At 50.8% G+C, this 16,754-nt stretch overlaps 1 protein-coding gene across 1 annotated transcript in view; it reads right to left on the bottom strand.

Annotated features, from left to right (window-relative positions):
* The window catches only part of VWA5B1 (von Willebrand factor A domain containing 5B1), a 125,550-nt gene extending 119,250 nt beyond the window's left edge, over positions 1 to 6,300 (bottom strand). The window contains exon 1 of the mRNA XM_083162406.1: positions 6,162 to 6,300. Within this exon, the coding sequence (XP_083018532.1) occupies positions 6,162 to 6,163 (2 nt within the window). The 5' untranslated portion in view covers positions 6,164 to 6,300. The remainder of the gene's footprint in view (positions 1 to 6,161) is intronic.
* Between the last annotated feature and the right edge of the window lie 10,454 nt (positions 6,301 to 16,754).

The raw sequence follows: 16,754 nt of genomic DNA, 5'->3' as shown, positions 1-16,754 counted from the left end.
AAACGTCGTCTTCTATCTCTCCGATGTAACTATTATAAACCGCAGATTCTTCCAACGGAACATTCTAATTACACCTCTGTCATCTTCAGGTTGCAAAAAGTAAATACTTTGAATACATTTGCAAATTGCTGTTATGGGGTAAACTCTCCCCCTCCTTCTCCATACATGGGGGGCTGGTCCAATAAGACGCAATGATCTCATGGGTACGAGTCATGGCGGCAATGGCTGCACCTTACGGTGGACGGAATTCACCCAAAAGTGCTCCATGCCCCTCAGTGGAATATAGATAGATAGAGAGAGAGAGAGAGAGAGAGAGAGAGAGAGATGGATGGATAGATAGATAGATAGATAGATAGATAGATAGATACAAATAGAAAGATAGATAAAAATAGATAGATAGACATACATATATATATATATATATATATATATATATATATAAGAGAGAGAGAGATACGGATAGATAGAGCGATAGATAGAGATACCGATCGATAGACAGATAGATCTGTTGATAGATAGATAGATATATAGATAGATAGATAGATCTGTTGGTAGATAGATATGTAGATAGATAGATAGATCTGTTGATAGATAGATAGATAGATAGATAGATAGATAGATAGATAGATAGATAGATAGATCTGTTGATAGATAGATAGATCTGTTGATAGATAGATAGATATGTAGATAGATATGTAGATAGATAGATAGATAAGATAGATAGATCTGTTGATAGATAGCTAGATAGATAGATAGATAAATAGATAGATCTGTTGATAGATAGATAGATAGATAGATAGATAGATAGATAGATAGATCTGTTGATAGATAGATATGTAGATAGATAGATAGATAGATAGATAGATAGATAGATAGATAGATAAGATAGATAGATCTGTTGATAGATAGCTAGATAGATAGATAGATAGATAGATAAATAGATAGATCTGTTGATTGATTGATAGATAGATAGATAGATAGATAGATAGATACAGGGGCGGATTGGGAACTAAAAGTGGCCCTGGAAAATTTCTGAAAGTGGCCTCATGTGGGCGGCAACAAATCAATAAGGGGTGGAGCCAACATTACATCAGGCGGGATTATTACATCACTATACTTAGATAAATTGTTGACAGGCAAAACGAATGCCACACCCCGTAATGCACATTACACATCATGTCAGGGCTTTACTCATTTTTGTAAAGCAGGGATAACTGGGATAGTGCGCGCCGCAGGCGCTCCCCCAAAAAATCACACCATAATGCCTATGACACGTCACACACCCATTACATAGTATACCACATGCAACAATGGCCTGCCAGGCTTGCTGGTGCCAGGCCCCCAGACCCCCCAACTAACAACTACACTACGGCACTATGGCTAATGCCGTACAAGAACCGTTGATAGTGTTACCTATGATTTTCATGCTAGTCCACAAAGCAACTTACTGCAGACTTTTTTTTAACCGTAATCCTGTATTAAAACATAAATCGCTCTCATACATACTCCGCCACTCTTGACCATACATACATACACCGCCACTCTCATACATACACCGCCACTCTCATACATAAATACATACATACACCACCACTCTCATACATACATACATACATACACCGCCACTGTCATACACACACCAATCTCATACATAAACCGCTGTCTTACATACAACACCGCAACTCTCATACATACATACATGCATACACTGCCACGCTTATACACACACCAATCTCATACATACACCGATGTCTTACATACAACACCGCAACTCTCATACATACATGCATACATACATCGTTCTAATACATACACTGCCACTCTCATACACACACCAATCTCATAATACACCGATGTCTTACATACAACACCGCCACTCTCATACATACAGTACACCGTTCTAATACATACACTGCCACTCTCATACACACACCAATCTCATACATAAACCGCTGTCTTACATACAACACCGCAACTCTCATACATACATACACCGTTCTAATACATACACTGCCACTCTCATACACACACCAATCTCATACATACACCGCTGTCTTACATACAACACCGCAACTCTCCTACATACATACATGCATGCATACACTGCCACTCTCATACACACACCAATCTCATACATAAACCGCTGTCTTACATACAACACCGCAACTCTCCTACATACATACACCGTTCTAATACATACACTGCCACTCTCATACACACACCAATCTCATAATACACCGCTGTCTTACATACAACACCGCAACTCTCATACATACATACATACATACATACATGCATACACTGCCACTCTCATACACACACCAATCTTATACATACACCGCTGTCTTACATACAACACCGCAACTCTCCTACATACATACACCGTTCTAATACATACACTGCCACTCTCATACACACACACACCAATCTCATACATACACCGATGTCTTACATACAACACCGCCACTCTCATACATACATAGTTCTAATACATACACTGCCACTCTCATACACACACCAATCTCATACATACACCGCTGTCTTACATACAACACCGCAACTCTTCTACATACATACATACACCGTTCTAATACATACACTGCGACTCTCATACACACACACCAATCTCATACATACACCGCAGTCTTACATACAACACCGCAACTCTCATACATACATACACCGTTCTAATACATACACTGCCACTCTCATACACACACCAATCTCATACATACAACGCTGTCTTACATACCAAACCGCAACTCTCATACATACATACACCGTTCTAATACATACACTGCCACTCTCTTACACACACACCAATCTCATACATAAACCGCTGTCTTACATACAACACCGCAACTCTCATACATACATACATGCATGCATACACTGTTCCTATTGATCCCATCCCTCTCTCATGCTAGTGCACAGTTAGTTGATGCCACAGCCATTGGACTGCTGAGAGCAGTCTTCTGCTGCTGTGAGCGGACTCAGGGGAGCAGGAGCCACAACTGAGGACTCCAACTGCTGTGCAACACAGGCTTCTTCCGTTCTGATCCTCCCACCCTGCCCCAGCACAGTTTGCGCCTCTTGTAATGTGCGCGGTGACGTCATGACGTCCCAACACACATACAATCACAGACTCAGAGTGAGACTTTCACTCCAGAGTCCGCTGCCCCGCCTCCTCCCAGTGCACTCCCCGGCGAACAGTGCCCTGCCTGCTACTGGATGCGGCCTCTCTCCAAGCGGCTACTGTCCTGCCTCCTCTCCAGGCCATGTATGTTATATAAAATAAAATAAAAATGAGTCCCCGGCCATTGCCGATCAGCAGCCGTCCACGCCGCATGCAGCAGCGCTATCCACTGCACTGGTCCCCACAGAGGCGGAACAAGCGAGTTGTAGGCCCAGGTTCAAAAATATGGTTTGGGCCCCCTAACACACACAAAAAAAAACACATTGTGGCTTGTTTTGTTTACTTCAAATTTAAAGCCCATTACACACTAGTGCCCATTATACATTCACACACTGTAATGCTCATTACACATTCACACACCATGATTCCCATTACACATTACACTGCACACTGTAATGCTATTACACATTATACCACACACAAAAATGCCCCTTACATACGATACAACATGCCATAATGCCCATTACACATTATACCATACACTGTAATGCTCATCACATATTATGCCACATAAGGGCCACTTACCTACATGCCCAATATTAGGGGCTACATATGCAATGTCAGGGGTTGCATGCTTGTTGCCAGGATATACATCCTCATTCCCAGTGGATTACATGATTGATGTCAGGGGATTTATACTCCTTGCCATGGGGGGGGGGGGGTGTTACATGCTTGTTGCCCAGGGGGATTACAGCTCTGGGGTCTGAGCTTGGTGTTCTGCGGTGGAGACTGGATATAGGAGGGTGGTGGCTGTTGCTCAGTGCCTGAAGACAGACTGACTCCACAAAGGCACATGGGAGTAGAAGTTGGTGCGGCTCGCCATACGCTGCAGCCCTCCTCTATGACCAGCAGACATTTTTGGAAGGGGCAGCTCAAGGCCGTAACCAGAACTTTTTAGGGCCCCATAGCAAGGTTTTGAAGGGGCCCCCATCTGCAGAGACAGGATATATAGGGCATATAGGTATTTTGCACTCTCCTCTGACTCTAACACCCACAGTAATGATAATTGGCCCAGGCCCTATCAAAGGAAAACATTTTGGAATATACAGTATGAGTGAGGAACCTTTGGCACTCCAGCTGTTGTTGAACTACACATTCCAGCATGCCTTGCAACAGTTTTAATAGCAAAACTGACATGTTGTTAAGTGTATTTCAACAACAGCTTGAGTGACAAAAGTTCCTCGTCCCATATTATTGAATATGCCACTTCCAAGAACGTATTTAAAAAATGGTAAATAAATTAAATAAAAATATTGGGGCGTACAGCACACTTATTTATTATAACTAATTTAGTGCTGCAGTGCATCAGAGCAGACACTGATGCTGTGTACTGCTGCAGCGCTGCTTACTAACAAGGTATAGGCAGTGGCAAACAGGATTTTAAAAGGGGGGTTTCCAAATAATTGGTTACAGACCAATGAAAAAAAATATTGAGCAGAATAAATGTCCAATATACAATTTATTGTGTAACAATAAATAATATGAAATAACATTTGGGCATATACTTATACACGTAACGCACACAGTAGTAACAACGCTTATACACATAACACCCGCAGTAGTAACGATACTTATACACATAATGCCCACAGTAGAAACTACGCTTATACACATAACGCCAGCAGTAGTAACAATGCATATACACATAACGCCAGCAGTAGTAACAATGCTTATACACATAACGCCAGCAGTAATAACGATACTTATACACATAACGCCCACAGTAGTAACGATACTTATACACATAACACCCGCAGTAGTAACGATACTTATACACATAACGCCTACAGTAGTAACAATACTTATACACGTAATGCCCACAGTAGTAACGATACTTATACACATAATGCCCACAGTAGTAACGACGCTTGTACACATAACGCCCACAGTAGTAACGATACTTATACACATAACGCCAGCAGTAGTAACGATATTTATACACATAACGCCCGCAGTAGTAACGATACTTATACACGTAATGCCCACAGTAGTAACGATACTTATACACATAACGGCAGCAGTAGTAACGATACTTATACACATAATGCCAGCAGTAGTAATGATACTTATACACATAATGCCCACAGTAGTAACGATACTTATACACATAACGCCCGCAGTAGTAACACTACTTATACACATAACGCCCACAGTAGTAACGATACTTATACACATAACGCCCGCAGTAGTAACACTACTTATACACATAATGCCCGCAGTAGTAATGACGCCTATACATGTAATGCCCACAGTGTAGCTGGGTTGTGGGTGAAGGAACTTGCACGGTAGGAGGGTTGAGTGGGCGGTCGGCTGAGTAGGGTGCTGTGTAGGCGGCTGAGTGCATCATCGCCGCAGCCATGCTTTGGGGCCCCTGAGAACGCAGGGGCCTGGGTCAGCTGTACCCTTGGACCGTGCCTGTTGCCGGGCCTGAGTACATCCCTCACCCTCATAGGCAGACATGTCACATAATCAGATCCCCCTCCAGCACAGCCCCCCACAAATATGCAGACACATATTCACATGCCACAGGCCCTCCAGCACAGCCCCCACCCCCACCCCATAGGCAGACATGTCACATACCCCTCCAGCACAGCCCCTATAGACAGACATGTCACATCCCTCCAGCACAGCTCATTCTCCCCCCACCCCATAGGCACACATTTTTATGTCTGATATGCCTATGGGGGGGGGGGTCTGAATATGTCACATGTCTGCCTATGGGGGGGGCTGAGCTGGAGGGGGATCTGAGTTATCACAGTGAGTCTGTCTGCCCTAATGCAGACAGCAGGGAGTCACAGACCCCCCTTCCTCCCATATGCAGGCATGGCACATATACACAGAATCTCTCTCCCCTCCCTCCCTGCCCCCCCACCCCCGGCGGCCCCCACCACCAGTGTACTTTGATCATTCCCTAACAGGGTTGCCAACCAGTGTTGGCATCCCCAGCGCCCACAGTGTGACTTACATGATTCTTTCCGAATGCTGCACCCCGGCCACAGCGCTGCTGCTCTTCGTCTCTCTCCACTCTCAGGCTGACGTCATCAGTCTGAGAGGTGCTCCCCCTGCCTGTCAGTGGCTGTATCTGCAGCTCAATGCAGCTGCACAGCACACTGTTACTCTGCTCTGTTACTCGCGGCCATCGGAAACAGCATTCGATATATCGGGCGGGGGGGGGGGGGGGGGGGGGGAGGCGGGCCACTATCTATGACGGACGGCAGCCACCCACCAATGAGGATGTCGGCCCACACCGTGGGCGAAGCCTCCTGCCGCAGACTGAGCGGCTGAGCAGCCCCGGCCTCAGTCCCAGGCTGTCACTCTAAATTCGTGACTGTGAGTGTGCGCATGCGCACCTTTCAGCAGCGGCGGCCTCTCTGTAGTGTCGGCCTCCCGGGAAAGTTCCCGGTAGATACAATGGCCAATCCGCCCCTGCATAGATAGATAGATCTGTTGATAGATAGATATGTAGATAGATATGTAGATAGATATGTAGATAGATAGATAGATAGATAGATAGATAGATCTGTTGATTGATAGATAGGTAGATAGGTAGATAGATAGATAGATAGATAAACAGATAGACAGACAGATAGATCAATAGATCTGTTGATAGATAGATAGATCTGTTGGTAGATAGATAGATCTGTTGATAGATAGATAGATAGATAGATAGATAGATAGATATGTAGATAGATAGATAGATAGATAGATAGATAGATAGATAGATAGATAGATAGATAGATAGACAGATGACAGACAGACAGACAGACAGATAGACAGATAGATAGATAGATAGATAGATATATAGATAGATAGATGGATGTAATGACACTATTTGGAAGGCAGCAGATAACACAGAAGGAACTCTTACTGATAATGATGATGCTACTTTACACCTCAGGCAATGCTGTTCTGGGTGCACCTACAGTATACTCTGAAGATCCAGGTACAATCCATAAGACATTAACTATCACACAAAAACAAACACATTCCATTTAGTGTAAGGCCCCATTAAGTCACCAGCAGTCAGCAATTATCTAGCCATTGTGACACTACAAATCCCAGCCTGCTCTGCCAGTCCATAAGGCAGCGCTACCTGACAGTTACATATAGCCATCCCTATTTATACAGAAAAAACACAATACAAGGAATTTCCAGGTGACCCCATCTTCTACCAGCAGCTGGATTCCTGGTAAGACGTCGGAGTTACTTAAGACCCTGAAGCACTTTGCTACTGGAACAGCCGCCTTTTAATTATCTTAATTCAAGGGTGTGATTTAAAGTACAGGAAATCAATGTGCAGATATGAAAGAGCCATTAAGGTTGGTGCTAGTAATGAATGGGGTTGAATTCAGCACCTCGGAGAGTTCCCAACAGCTGCAGCAGACCATAGAGTCTGAGACCATAACCCAGAACAAGGGCAAGAGGAACCTGAATTACACAACATTATGAACCCCTTACACATCACTGGGGCCTCCCACTCTGGTCCCCTGATGCTGCTCAGGTAACACCATTCAGAGGATCAGAGCCAACGCACATTTTAGGGAACACATGCAAAAGGCAATTATACATAGTAACAGCAGCAGAAGAGAAAGCAGAGGACAGACAGAGCCCAATGGAGGGTCTACACCTACCAGGGGCCACTCACCTTGGCTACTGTCACACCGGCGGGCTATCGGAGGTCTCAGTGCAGCAGGGGCACCAGACTTGCTAGAATGGGAAGAAGGGATCTCCTGTCTTCTGAGGAGCAAACTGGACCTTGTCTGCAGAGGGGACGGTTGCAACAAGTGCCCACCCCCCAAACACCTCCGAGAGGGTCCTGGATAGGAGAGATGGCAGGATACAGGTGCACTTCTCCACAGGTCCTCTGATTGCTGTTATAGGAAGATGTGAGTCTACAGTGAAGGGCACAAGTGCAGGTGACACAACCAGGAGAGCTGGACCCAGCAAATGGACCCTAATGAACTCTGAGGTCCCCCACCCCCCCAGAATCTGCCAGCATCAATCCAGGGTGTCGTCTAGTCTCACAAGTGTTCTGCATGGAGGCATCAGCAACATGTGTCTGCGAGAGAAGCAGCAGCTGGGAGGAGAGGGGAGTCAACCCCCCCTTCCCTGATCACCAGGGTGGGCTCTGCTCCTGGAAGCCCACTGTACTCATTGCTATTGCGGGCTGGGTGACCATCATTGCACAGAGACACCGTAGTCAGATAGGTTACCATAGAAACTCCTAGTATACAGACTGCTCTTCTCGCCAAGCACCCCCTCCCAATTCCACCAACCCCCCACCCTGCACTGGGAAAGGCAATTAGACATCCGCTGACATCTGACAGTCAATAACAAGTCATAACAAATAATTAAGTTACACGCAACAGGCCGTCGCTGCCGACAGGGAGTCGATAAGGATTGGGAGAAACTCATAGGATCAGGCGAAGAAATGTCCCTCAGTATAGATTCTGCAGAACCTCCTGCCTGGCCTCAACAAATGGTGGGAGGGTGATAATACAGACTCACCGAGACAAGGGTGTGTGTGTTATATTATGTGTGCTATTTACAGGCTCTGATATATAATGTACTGTATTATTGCCTAGTGGATGATAATAGAGGGATGTCCCGATAGGTAGGTGTGCTGTGTACCCCTCCCTAGTGACAGAGGCTGCCCGGATAGGTAGGTGTGCTGTATACCTCTCCCTAGTGACAGAGGCTGTCCGGATAGGTAGGTGTGCTGTGTACCCCTCCCTAGTCACAGAGGCTGCCCGGATAGGTAGGTGTGCTGTGTACCCCTCCCTAGTGACAGATGCTGCCCAGATACGTAGGTGTGCTGTGTACCCCTCCCTAGTAACAGAGGCTGCCCGGATACATAGGTGTGCTGTGTACCCCTCCCTAGTGACAGAGGCTGCCCGGATAGGTAGGTGTGCTGTATACCTCTCCCTAGTGACAGAGGCTGTCCAGATAGGTAGGTGTGCTGTGTACCCCTCCCTAGTGACAGAGGCTGCCCGGATAGGTAGGTGTGCTGTGTACCCCTCCCTAGTGACAGATGCTGCCCAGATACGTAGGTGTGCTGCGTACCCCTCCCTAGTGACAGAGGCTGCCCGGATACGTAGGTGTGCTGTGTACCCCTCCCTAGTGACAGAGGCTGCCCGGATAGGTAGGTGTGCTGTGTACCCCTCCCTAGTGACAGAGGCAGCCCGGATACATAGGTGTGCTGTGTACCCCTCCCTAGTGACAGAGGCTGCCCGGATAGGTAGGTGTGCTGTGTACCCCTCCCTAGTGACAGAGGCTGCCCGGATACGTAGGTGTGCTGTGTACCTCTCCCTAGTGACAGAGGCTGCCCGGATACGTAGGTGTGCTGTGCACCTCTCCCTAGTGACAGAGGCTGCCCGGATACGTAGGTGTGCTGTGTACCCCTCCCTAGTGACAGAGGCTCCCGGATACGTAGGTGTGCTGTGTACCCCTCCCTAGTGACAGAGGCTGCCCGGATAGGTAGGTGTGCTGTGTACCCCTCCCTAGTGACAGAGGCTGCCCGGATACGTAGATGTGCTGCGTACCCCTCCCTAGTGACAGAGGCTGCCCGGATACGTAGGTGTGCTGTGTACCCCTCCCTAGTGACAGAGGCTGCCCGGATACGTAGGTGTGCTGTGAACCCCTCCCTAGTGACAGAGGCTGCCCGGATACATAGGTGTGCTGTGTACCCCTCCCTAGTGACAGAGGCTGCCCGGATAGGTAGGTGTGCTGTGTACCCCTCCCTAGTGACAGAGGCTCCCGGATACGTAGGTGTGCTGTGTACCCCTCCCTAGTGACAGAGGCTTCCCGGATACGTAGGTGTGCTGCGTACCTCTCCCTAGTGACAGAGGCTGCCGGATAGGTAGGTGAGCTGTGTACCCCTCCCTAGTGACAGAGGCTGCCCGGATACGTAGGTGTGCTGCGTACCTCTCCCTAGTGACAGAGACTGCCCGGATAGGTAGGTGTGCTGTGTACCCCTCCCTAGTGACAGAGGCTGCCCCGATAGGTAGGTGTGCTGTGTACCCCTCCCTAGTGACAGAGGCTGCCCGGATACATAGGTGTGCTGTGTACCCCTCCGTAGTGACAGAGGCTGCCCGGGTAGGTAGGTGTGCTGTGTACCCCTCCCTAGTGACAGAGGCTGCCCGGATACGTAGGTGTGCTGTGTACCTCTCCCTAGTGACAGAGGCTGCCCGGATAGGTAGGTGTGCTGTGTACCCCTCCCTAGTGACAGAGGCTGCCCGGATACATAGGTGTGCTGCGTACCTCTCCCTAGTGACAGAGGCTGCCGGATACATAGGTGTGCTGTGTACCCCTCCGTAGTGACAGAGGCTGCCCGGGTAGGTAGGTGTGCTGTGTACCCCTCCCTAGTGACAGAGGCTGCCCGGATACGTAGGTGTGCTGCGTCCTTCTCCCTAGTGACAGAGGCTGCCCGGATACGTAGGTGTGCTGTGTACCCCTCCCTAGTGACAGAGGCTGCCGGATAGGTAGGTGTGCTGTGTACCCCTCCCTAGTGACAGAGGCTCCCGGATACGTAGGTGTGCTGCGTACCTCTCCCTAGTGACAGAGGCTCCCGGATAGGTAGGTGTGCTGTGTACCTCTCCCTAGTGACAGAGGCTGCCCGGATACGTAGGTGTGCTGCGTACCTCTCCCTGGTGACAGAGGCTGCCTGGATAGGTAGGTGTGCTGTGTACCCCTCCCTAGTGACAGAGGCTGCCCAGATAGGTAGCTGTGCTGTGTACCCCTCCCTAGTGACATAGGCTGCCCGGATAGGTAGGTGTGCTGTGTACCCCTCCCTAGTGACAGAGGCTGCCCGGGAAGGTAGATGTGCTGTGTACCCCTCCCTAGTGACAGAGGCTGCCCGGATAGGTAGGTGTGCTGTGTACCCCTCCCTAGTGACACAGGCTGCCCGGATACATAGGTGTGCTGTGTACCTCTCCCTAGTGACAGAGGCTGCCCGGATAGGTAGGTGTGCTGCGTACCTCTCCCTAGTGACAGAGGCTGCCCGGATACGTAGGTGTGCTGTGTACCCCTCCCTAGTGACAGATGCTGCCCGGATACGTAGGTGTGCTGTGTACCTCTCCCTAGTGACAGATGCTGCCCGGATACGTAGGTGTGCTGTGTACCTCTCCCTAGTGACAGAGGCTCCCGGATACGTAGGTGTGCTGTGTACCCCTCCCTAGTGACAGAGGCTGCCCGGATACGTAGGTGTGCTGTGTACCTCTCCCTAGTGACAGAGGCTGCCCGGATACATAGGTGTGCTGTGTACCTCTCCCTAGTGACAGAGGCTGCCCGGATACAAAGGTGTGCTGTGTACCTCTCCCTAGTGACAGAGGCTGCCCGGATACGTAGGTGTGCTGTGTACCCCTCCCTAGTGACAGAGGCTGCCCGGATACGTAGGTGTGCTGTGTACCCCTCCCTAGTGACAGAGGCTGCCCGGATACGTAGGTGTGCTGCGTCCTTCTCCCTAGTGACAGAGGCTGCCCCGATAGGTAGGTGTGCTGCGTACCCCTCCCTAGTGACAGAGGCTGACCGGATACGTAGGTGTGCTGTGTACCCCTCCCTAGTGACAGAGGCTGCCCGGATAGGTAGGTGTGCTGCGTACCCCTCCCTAGTGACAGAGGCTGCCCGGATACGTAGGTGTGCTGCGTACCTCTCCCTAGTGACAGAGGCTGCCCGGATACGTAGGTGTGCTGTGTACCCCTCCCTAGTGACAGAGGCTGCCCGGATAGGTAGGTGTGCTGCGTACCCCTCCCTAGTGACAGAGGCTGCCCGGATACGTAGGTGTGCTGCGTCCTTCTCCCTAGTGACAGAGGCTGCCCCGATAGGTAGGTGTGCTGCGTACCCCTCCCTAGTGACAGAGGCTGCCCGGATACGTAGGTGTGCTGCGTACCTCTCCCTAGTGACAGAGGCTGCCCGGATACATAGGTGTGCTGTGTACCCCTCCCTAGTGACAGAGGCTGCCCGGATACATAGGTGTGCTGTGTACCCCTCCCTAGTGACAGAGGCTGCCCAGATAGGTAGGTGTGCTGCGTACCCCTCCCTATTGACATATGCTGCCCGGATACGTAGGTGTGCTGTGTACCCCTCCCTAGTGACAGAGGCTGCCCGGATAGGTAGGTGTGCTGCGTACCTCTCCCTAGTGACAGAGGCTGCCCGGATACATAGGTGTGCTGTGTACCTCTCCCTAGTGACAGAGGCTGCCCGGATACGTAGGTGTGCTGTGTACCTCTCCCTGGTGACAGAGGCTGCCTGGATAGGTAGGTGTGCTGTGTACCCCTCCCTAGTGACAGAGGCTCCCGGATACGTAGGTGTGCTGCGTACCTCTCCCTAGTGACAGAGGCTCCCGGATAGGTAGGTGTGCTGTGTACCTCTCCCTAGTGACAGAGGCTGCCCGGATACGTAGGTGTGCTGCGTACCTCTCCCTGGTGACAGAGGCTGCCTGGATAGGTAGGTGTGCTGTGTACCCCTCCCTAGTGACAGAGGCTGCCCAGATAGGTAGCTGTGCTGTGTACCCCTCCCTAGTGACAGAGGCTGCCCGGATAGGTAGGTGTGCTGTGTACCCCTCCCTAGTGACAGAGGCTGCCCGGGTAGGTAGATGTGCTGTGTACCCCTCCCTAGTGACAGAGGCTGCCCGGATAGGTAGGTGTGCTGTGTACCCCTCCCTAGTGATACAGGCTGCCCGGATACATAGGTGTGCTGTGTACCTCTCCCTAGTGACAGAGGCTGCCCGGATAGGTAGGTGTGCTGCGTACCTCTCCCTAGTGACAGATGCTGCCCGGATACGTAGGTGTGCTGTGTACCTCTCCCTAGTGACAGATGCTGCCCGGATACGTAGGTGTGCTGTGTACCTCTCCCTAGTGACAGAGGCTCCCGGATACGTAGGTGTGCTGTGTACCCCTCCCTAGTGACAGAGGCTGCCCGGATACGTAGGTGTGCTGTGTACCTCTCCCTAGTGACAGAGGCTGCCCGGATACATAGGTGTGCTGTGTACCTCTCCCTAGTGACAGAGGCTGCCCGGATACATAGGTGTGCTGTGTACCTCTCCCTAGTGACAGAGGCTGCCCGGATACGTAGGTGTGCTGTGTACCCCTCCCTAGTGACAGAGGCTGCCCGGATACGTAGGTGTGCTGTGTACCCCTCCCTAGTGACAGAGGCTGCCCGGATACGTAGGTGTGCTGCGTCCTTCTCCCTAGTGACAGAGGCTGCCCCGATAGGTAGGTGTGCTGCGTACCCCTCCCTAGTGACAGAGGCTGACCGGATACGTAGGTGTGCTGTGTACCCCTCCCTAGTGACAGAGGCTGCCCGGATAGGTAGGTGTGCTGCGTACCCCTCCCTAGTGACAGAGGCTGCCCGGATACGTAGGTGTGCTGCGTACCTCTCCCTAGTGACAGAGGCTGCCCGGATACGTAGGTGTGCTGTGTACCCCTCCCTAGTGACAGAGGCTGCCCGGATAGGTAGGTGTGCTGCGTACCCCTCCCTAGTGACAGAGGCTGCCCGGATACGTAGGTGTGCTGCGTCCTTCTCCCTAGTGACAGAGGCTGCCCCGATAGGTAGGTGTGCTGCGTACCCCTCCCTAGTGACAGAGGCTGCCCGGATACGTAGGTGTGCTGCGTACCTCTCCCTAGTGACAGAGGCTGCCCGGATACATAGGTGTGCTGTGTACCCCTCCCTAGTGACAGAGGCTGCCCGGATACATAGGTGTGCTGTGTACCCCTCCCTAGTGACAGAGGCTGCCCAGATAGGTAGGTGTGCTGCGTACCCCTCCCTATTGACATATGCTGCCCGGATAGGTAGGTGTGCTGCGTACCTCTCCCTAGTGACAGAGGCTGCCCGGATACATAGGTGTGCTGTGTACCTCTCCCTAGTGACAGAGGCTGCCCGGATACGTAGGTGTGCTGTGTACCCCTCCCTAGTGACAGAGGCTGCCCGGATAGGTAGGTGTGCTGTGTACCCCTCCCTAGTGACAGAGGCTCCCGGATACGTAGGTGTGCTGTGTACCTCTCCCTAGTGACAGAGGCTGCCCGGATAGGTAGGTGTGCTATGTACCCCTCCCTAGTGACAGAGGCTGCCCGGATACGTAGGTGTGCTGTGTACCTCTCCCTAGTGACAGAGGCTGCCCGGATACGTAGGTGTGCTGTGTACCTCTCCCTAGTGACAGAGACTGCCCGGATACGTAGGTGTGCTGTGTACCTCTCAATAGTGACAGAGGCTCCCGGATACGTAGGTGTGCTGTGTGCCTCTCCCTAGGGACAGAGGCTGCCCGGATACATAGGTGTGCTGTGTACCTCTCCCTAGTGACAGAGGCTGCCCGGGTAGGTAGCTGTGCTGCGTACCTTTCCCTAGTGACAGAGGCTGCCCGGATACATAGGTGTGCTGTGTACCCCTCCCTAGTGACAGAGGCTGCCCGGATAGGTAGGTGTGCTGTGTACCTCTCCCTAGTGACAGAGGCTGCCCGGATAGGTAGGTGTGCTGTGTACCCCTGCCTAGTGACAGAGGCTGCCCGGATAGGTAGGTGTGCTGCGTACCCCTCCCTAGTGACAGAGGCTGCCCGGATACGTAGGTGTGCTGCGTACCCCTCCCTAGTGACAGAGGCTGCCCGGATACGTAGGTGTGCTGTGTACCTCTCCCTAGTGACAGAGGCTGCCCGGATACGTAGGTGTGCTGTGTACCTCTCCCTAGTGACAGAGGCTGCCCGGATACGTAGGGGTGGTGTGTACCTCTCCCTAGTGACAGAGGCTGCCCGGATACATAGGTGTGCTGCATACTTCTCCCTAGTGACAGAGGCTGCCTGGATACGTAGGTGTGCTGTGTACCTCTCCCTAGTGACAGAGGCTGTCTGGATACGTAGGTGTGCTGCGTACGCCTCCCTAGTGACAGAGGCTGCTCGGATACGTAGGTGTGCTGCGTACGCCTCCCTAGTGACAGAGGCTGCCCGGATACATAGGTGTAATAGAGGAGGAAGTAAAGGACCTGCTTTACATCACAGGCCATCAGTGAGACCACCAGACTGGGGACTGTGCAGTTTCTCCATCTGACTATGCCTCCTACGCCTCCAGTAGCACCGACGCGTCCATGACACCAACAGAACTGGAACGCCCAACACTTTTCTGCCACATTTCTGCTACCATGTGTCCCTATTGCAGCAGCGCTTTTTTGTGCGCACACTATATGTGAACATCGGCATTGCGTGTGCTATAGAACCTCACACTCATCATCCTTTCTGGCGATATTACCAGTGGCATATATATAATGGGTACATAGTGCCCACATTGCCCACACTGCACTCTTGTAAAACATTTTGGTCTTAGAAATCCTGCATCGGCAATGTAAAAATGTCACAATGGGCACCTGCCAGCGGTCTTATCTCCCTGGAGTCTACTCACCTGCGTCAGCAGCTGGGAGGAGGGGCATGCACGGGGACTGCGCAGGGCAACCTCTGCTCCAAGGACACAGCCACTGGCTCAGCATGCCTCTGTGTTTACGAATCGATAGTGATAAACTATGCGATATTTTTACCTATTGATGGTCATCTTTTGACTGATTGGACTGTGGGCCAATCAAAACACGGCTATGGTCCGTGTGCCAGCAAAAGCAAAATGTCAGATTAGCTGTGTCATCAATGGAAGGAAACCATACGGTTCTCTGCCATCAATGGCAAAAGTATTCGACATCGACCATAAAGCATCAATGAGTTCCAATCATCGATGGTCGATGGCCATCCCTACCGAATCTCCAGTGGATCGCTGTCCGGTGAGGGGAATGCACGTCAGTGTTCCTCAACCGAGCGCAAGTGCAGAAGGCTCTAGCAGACATTGCCGTCCACATGAGATTGGAACTGTTCGTCGGTGATAAGAGAACATTAAAGCTGGGATTTGTGTTGGAGTCACAGGGCACAGACAAGATCTGGGCTGTCTCTGCGCTGTTCATTTCCTGAGATTGATGATTTATGATGTCTGGGAAATGAGAGGTCACCTGACACAGCGACTCCGCTTGGAGTACTGGTATAATCTGTATAGGTGACATTATTGCAGTGCGGCCCCTTCTGTGTGATAGAGAATTCAAAGTTGATCACACAGCATATGTGTCTCTAATGGGGCAAAACCATGCTGCGTTGCAGGGGGCTGATGGCTGATTTTGGTGAATTATTTTTTGCTGTGCAGGGTAAATACTGGCTGCTTTATAGCTACTCTAAGATCTCCATTTGAACACACCTCACCCAAATCTAAGGGAGACGTTATGGTTAGGCTGCAGCAGGGGAGGTAAGGGTCAGGCTGCAGGAGGGTTAGGGATAGGCTGCAGGAGGGTTAGGGATAGGCTGCAGGAGGGTTAGGGATAGGCTGCGGGAGGGGAGGTTAGGGTTAGGCTGTAAAAGGGGAGATTAGGGTTAGGCTGCAGAAGGGGAGGGTAGGGTTAGGCTGCATGAGAGGAAGTCAGGGTTAGACTTTAGGAGGGGAGGGTTAGGGTTAGGCTGCAGCAGGGGAGATAAGGGTCAGGCTGCAGGAGGGTTAGGGATAGGCTGTAGGAGGGGAGGTTAGGGTTAAGCTGCAGGAGGGGAGGTTAG

The sequence above is a fragment of the Crinia signifera genome, chromosome 19, assembly GCF_055691185.1.
Source record: "Crinia signifera chromosome 19, ASM5569118v1, whole genome shotgun sequence".
Taxonomy (NCBI): Eukaryota; Metazoa; Chordata; class Amphibia; order Anura; family Myobatrachidae; genus Crinia; species Crinia signifera.
Note: the sequence above shows the minus strand (reverse complement) of the source record. Positions and strands in the feature narration are given on the sequence as shown.